The sequence below is a fragment of the Rhinolophus sinicus genome, linkage group LG07, assembly GCF_036562045.2.
Source record: "Rhinolophus sinicus isolate RSC01 linkage group LG07, ASM3656204v1, whole genome shotgun sequence".
NCBI lineage: Eukaryota > Metazoa > Chordata > Mammalia > Chiroptera > Rhinolophidae > Rhinolophus > Rhinolophus sinicus.
This window is the reverse complement of record NC_133757.1, coordinates 84,140,817-84,146,087: the sequence shown is the minus strand read 5'-3', so window position 1 is coordinate 84,146,087 and position 5,271 is coordinate 84,140,817. Positions and strand designations below refer to the sequence as shown.

Genomic DNA, 5,271 nt, shown 5'->3' with positions numbered 1-5,271 from the left:
TACCTATAACTCTCCATGGCTCCCACCTCATTTAGAGCAAAAGTAAAGTCCTTCCCAGAGCACAGTGATCTGCTCTGTCATCTTCCTGCCTTTGTTTCCTCCCGCCTTCACCCTCACTGATGCTCCAGCCACACCTGGGCCCTTGCTCTTATAGAGCACATAGGAACGTTCCAGTCTCATGGACTTTGCACCTGTTGTGCTCTTGCTTCAGGTGTTCCCAGGACAATGACGTCTCAGCTCACATCAGTTACCACCACCTCTGCAGAGAGGCCTCCTCTGACCACATTCGCATCACTGTATTGTCACTGGAACTGTCTCCATTATTTCACTCCGTTATTGCCTGTGCCCCCACCAGAACGTCAATTCCACAAGGGCAGAGATTCTTGTCTGTTTTGTTTATTGTTGTGGGGCTTAGGGCCAATAAAGTACATTTCCCCGTGTCTCTTCTTCCTCCACTATGTCCGGCTGCTTTTCCTATAAATTCAATTATTTAAAAACAAAAAAGTCTGCAAAACATCTCTTAGGGAGGGCAATGGCGGGCCAGAAGGCGTCAGTCTGCAGCTGGTGCTGGTGAGGCTACCAGGGTCTCGGCGGCTGTGGGCGCGCTATTGGAGCCGCGAATGTGCAGCCCGTCCCGCTGGGGCGACGAGCGCTCGGAGCGGCTAAAGCTGCCATCCAGGTCTGGGGGCAGCCAGCGGTGCAGGCCGTCTGAAGCCACAGCGTCGCTCCCGGATCGCGGGGAGGCGCCCCCGTCTCCGCCACAAGGGCGGCGGCCGCAGCAGACGAGGCGCAAGAGCGCGTGGCGCAGGTCACGGTTGGTGAGCGTGTAGATGATGGGGTTTAGAAGAGAGTTGGCCATGGCCAGGCCTAGGAAAGGGTCCGCCTGAAGGAGCACGGGGCAGGCGCGCGCCGGGCACGCCACGTCGAGCAAAAGCAGCAGGAAGAGGGGGCCCCAACACGCCACAAAGGCCAGGAGCACTATACTGAGCGTACGCAACAGCGCCAGTGAGCGCGGCGTGCGGCGCGCTCGGCTCGAGAGGCCCCCAACAGCCCCAGGATGCGCCCGCAGGCGCCGCGCGTTGGCCCGCACCTGGCAGTAGATGCGCGCGTAGAGCGCACAGATGGTGGCCAGGATGCAGAGGAAGGCGAGTACGCAGAAGAGCAGGTAAGCCTTGGCGTAAAGCGGAAGGACTGTGGAGCAGGAGTCCAGGTGGCCCAGGCAATTCCAGCCCAGCGCTGGCAGTAGCCCGAGGAGCAGCGACACGCCCCAGGCGGCGGCCGCCAGTGCCAGCGTGCGCCCGCGACCAGCAGCCGGCGCGGGTCCCCTGCGCGCCATGGTGAGGAGGCGTTCCAGCGCGATGGCCAGGAGGCTCAGCACAGAAGCAGCGAGCGCAACAAAGACGCCACCCTCGCGTGCAAACCAGAGCGCGGGCGACAGGCGCAGCGTGAGTGGCCCGGACAGTAGGATGTTGGCAGCGTAGGCGGCGCCAGCCAGCAGGTCGGACAGTGTGAGGCTGCCCAAGAGCAGGAACATGGGCGCATGGAAGCGCGGGTGGCGTCCGAGCACTAACAGTACCGCCAAGTTCTCGAGCACGATGAGCGCGCACACAGCCAGGCACACGACAGCGTCGGCGCGCAGTCCCGCGCCGGGCTGGTAGCGCGCACCGCGGAGCTTGCCGGTGTAGTTGTAGTGCAGGACGATGACATCGCTCACCGGCGCCGGCCTCAGCAGCCCCGGATCCATGGGCCTCCCGCCCCAAGGCTGCAGAGAGGCCGGGTGCAGTGTCAGGCTGGGCTCGCACCATCCCCGCGGCCTGCGGAGGCGAGTATGTGCCTCGCAGAACTGGGAAAGGAGCCCTAACCCCCTGCCCTCCACCCCACATGTACACTGGGGCTCAGGGAGAGTTCGGGATGGAAGGGGGCTGGCCATGGAGACAGGCCCACACAGAAATAATATTGGGACAGGGTGACACAGTCCCACAGTTGCTGAGGGATACTCGTAATTCACACACAAACACGGATATCCAGAGGCATAGTCAACTATAAACAGACAACGCACACAAATACCGCCACATACAGAAAGGGACATATAAATACAGTGACACGAACTAGGGCAAACATACACAGACCCCATCAAGAAAACACGAAAATATATTCACCCATGGGCAAAGCTACACAGGCAGAGACATACAGGGACACAAATTCTTTCACACGCAGACAGGGTCTCACCCAGTCATACAGACCACAATTTCACAACCTCCACCCACACCCCATCCTGGAGTCCCAGTCCCACACTCTACATGTCTTGTTGCACACAAGGCTTTTTCCTGCCAAACTCCCTTCATCCACTGCAAAACCTCGTGAGAAAGCTAAACCTATCCACTCAATTCATAGAGGCAGAGCCAGAGGGCAGCAGACAGGATCCACATCGCACAGACAGGCTCTTGTAGAGGGGCACACATGTCATTAAAGTATAATAATACTTCCCACTTGTGACTGTGCCCTTTAATCCCCTGCACATCTCTCCCCTCAGTCCCAATTTACAGGCGAGGAAACTGAGGCTGAAAAGTACTTCGCAGAGAAACAGGCACAAAAGTTTTCATGCTCCCACACAAACACAACCACGCAGAAACGGTTACACAATCGCGCAGACCCCACTTAACAGATGAGAAAACTGAGGCCTGGGGAGGGGAATGGACTTATTTAGACATGTCAGGAACAAATGCATGTCAGACGGCTTCAGTTGCACACAGGGAACCAAGCGCAAAAACAGACCCACAGAGAATAAGGGACTCAACCGCCAGCGGGGGAGGGGGCGTCACATACACGCAGACACAGGTTACACTTGCTCTGATGGCGACAATGTGCACCAGCTCACAGCCTCTGCACCTCCCGCCTGGTCTCGGCTGGTCCGGCAGCAGGACTGAGGTAGCGAAACTTGTAGTGGTGTGGCCCGAAGAGGGCGAGTCGGGGAGATTCCAGGCGCCCCCGCCCCCAGCCGGCACCCCGCATCTAGCCCGGTAGTCGCCTTCTTCCCTTCCCAGGAGACCTCTGGGAAAGGCCCAGGAACCCCAAGCAAGGGACACGGGTAGTGGCCAGGGCAACCCCTTTGGGTCAGACGGAACACCGCGCCCCCAAGAACCCAGTGCTGTACACTCACCCTGCGCCCTGGTCGTGAGCTCAGCACAGTCGCACAGCCTGGAGCGGAGCGAGCGGATGCCGCTCCGGGGCGGGGGGGCGGGGAGGAGCTGGAGCTGGCGGGCAAGAGGCAAGGGGGAGGCCCAAAACGCGGATAGCCGGCGGTCGCAAGCATCTGCCCCGCCCCTTGGAACCCGGCACCCAGCTCATGGCTGCCAGCCTGTGCCACCCGCCGCGGTACAGGAGCGCGACCCGGCGGCGACTGGCACCGGCGAGCGCTCGGCTGCCCCCTCCGGGACTGGGCTGCCCTCCCAGGGACGCCCCGTCTCAGTGCGAGGACCGGGAGGCGCGGGAAGAGGAGGGTTCTCAGCGGGGACGGCCGCGGCCTGAGACTCTCCCCCAGTCCTCAGCAGAGGGGTCCCGTCTGTCCTCCGGCTCCTGGGCACTGGTCCCTCCCCATTTTCCTCTTACCTTCCAACTGAGCCTCCTGGGCTGCACGCTACGGACTCCCCGGTCGGCGGAGGGACCCCAACAGCGTGGGTTAGGAGGGGTCTTCCGCAGGGATGGCCGTACCCCGAATCCCATCCCCACAACAGATAGGTCCCGGCGGCTCCCGGGGGCAGGCTTCTCCCCATTTCCCCGCTTCCACCTCCGGCTTGGGGAGAGAAGGGGAGAGCAGGCTCAGGCAGGATTCTGGTGGGAACCTCCGCCCACCCCCATAATGGGGATCTAGCTCATATGCCCTCTGATTCTCCCATTCCCCCACCCTTATTGCTCCCGAGGATGGGATTTACTCATTTATCGTATTTCTGGGCTGTGTCACCATCAAACTGTCAACCCCACTGAGGGCAGGGATTTGCGTCTGTCATGGGCACTGCCGGGACACAGCCGGTGCCCAGTAAGTATCCTCTGAGTAAGTAAATGAGTGAAGGAATAAATGAATGTCTCCCTCAGTTTCTCTGTGTGCGTCTCTCTCATTGTGTCTCTCTGAGTCTCGGTGTCTGTTTCTCCCTGTCTCTGTGTGTGTCTTTCTCTGTCTGTGTTGCTCTCCCACGCCTCTCCCAGGCCTCCGCTCCTCCAGCGGGCCAGTCTCAGCTGGCCCCGCACCCCCACCCACAGTTCCCAGGAGCTTCCTGGCCGAGCTCAGCTCCCCCACTCTCCGACCAGCAGCCACGGCCCGGAAGGGACCTTCCCCAGGACAGTGCCCTTTCCCTCGGCTGCTGCAGCCTTTGCGGGCTGCGGGTGGGGTGAGGGCGCCCCAGGGGCAATGAACGCGAGGCTGAGGAGGGGATTCAATCTTGGGCGACCCTGGGGCAGCGACCGAGAGGGACAACCAGGCCGAGTTGCGCCCCCACGTACCCCCTTGGAGACCCCTGCGGCTCTTGTCACGCTGCTCCTCCCGCTCTTCCTCAGGACCTGCTCTAACCAATGAAAGCCAAGCGCGGGGCAGCACAGCCAGTGGGGTTGATGGGTGGCGGTGGGAGGTTAACGCTTGGGTACCGACGTCCAAGAGCCCTGTGGACCGAGCCCGCTGGAATGAGCCCTGGAGTCCCCAAACGCGGCAGAACCACGCCGGGCACTCGGAAAATGACCCCCTTTTGCAAAGAGAAACCGCACCCAAGGAGGGCGGTGGCTGCCTTGCCACCTCCCAGGCAACAATCTTACCTCCCGTGGCCACGACGCAGCAGCGGAAGGAGGCTCTTCCTGCCACTGGGGGCCCAGCACCTCCCACTCCTGCCACCTCCCAGCGCCTGTTTCCCATAGACTGGGAGCCTAGGGACTCAAGGTCCTGAGACTCAGGCAGATGGCAGGGGCTTCCATGGACTCCTCTGTGCTTCCATCCCTCACCGCCATTCCACACCCCCAGCCACAGTTCTTACAACTCAGATCACACCCCTTCCTGGGCCCCAAACTCTGCATGGCTCCCTGTGTCTCTCTGAGTAAACCCGGGGTCCTCATCAGGGCCCACCCAGCCCTGCAGCCTCTCCTCCTACTTCTCCACTCTCCCCCTGCCTTACTTCCTTCCAGCTACACTGGCCTGCTTGTTCTTCACATACTTCAAGACCTTGGCATTTGGGGATCAGTCTGCCTTCTTCCCGTCCTTCTCAGCTGGTCACCGCCTTCAGAGAGTCC

General features: G+C 61.0%; 1 protein-coding gene across 3 annotated transcripts; it reads right to left on the bottom strand.

The window, feature by feature from the left end:
* Nucleotides 1–376: 376 nt before the first annotated feature.
* S1PR5 (sphingosine-1-phosphate receptor 5) lies at nucleotides 377–4,900 on the bottom strand. 3 transcript variants are annotated; one of them, XM_074338186.1, is made up of 5 exons: nucleotides 4,804–4,900; nucleotides 4,498–4,653; nucleotides 3,610–3,793; nucleotides 3,161–3,254; nucleotides 377–1,762 (listed from the first exon to the last, which is right to left on the bottom strand). In XM_074338186.1, the coding sequence occupies exons 1-5, from the start codon at nucleotides 4,898–4,900 to the stop codon at nucleotides 551–553; spliced, it is 1,743 nt and encodes a 580-aa protein (XP_074194287.1). In that variant the 3' UTR covers nucleotides 377–550. The 3 variants fall into 3 exon arrangements, with proteins under 3 accessions (XP_074194287.1, XP_074194288.1, XP_019600590.2); XM_074338187.1 differs by lacking the exons at nucleotides 3,610–3,793; nucleotides 4,498–4,653; nucleotides 4,804–4,900 and adding an exon at nucleotides 2,827–2,923 and having other exon boundaries at nucleotides 3,161–3,265; XM_019745031.2 differs by lacking the exons at nucleotides 3,610–3,793; nucleotides 4,498–4,653; nucleotides 4,804–4,900 and having other exon boundaries at nucleotides 377–2,923; nucleotides 3,161–3,264.
* Nucleotides 4,901–5,271: the final 371 nt, after the last annotated feature.

What these genes read in the sequence shown, in the direction of transcription:
- S1PR5 (XM_074338186.1), bottom strand. Translation starts at nt 4,900, where the DNA reads ATGGGAAACAGGCGCTGGGAGGTGGCAGGAGTGGGAGGTGCTGGGCCC. An exon ending in CCGCAGGGGTCTCCAAGGGG is followed by an intron (nt 3,794 to 4,497) that starts GTACGTGGGGGC and finishes TCTCTCCCCAAG; the next exon opens with CCGGAGGTGGAAGCGGGGAA. An exon ending in GCTCACGACCAGGGCGCAGG is followed by an intron (nt 1,763 to 3,160) that starts GTGAGTGTACAG and finishes GCCTCTCTGCAG; the next exon opens with CCTTGGGGCGGGAGGCCCAT.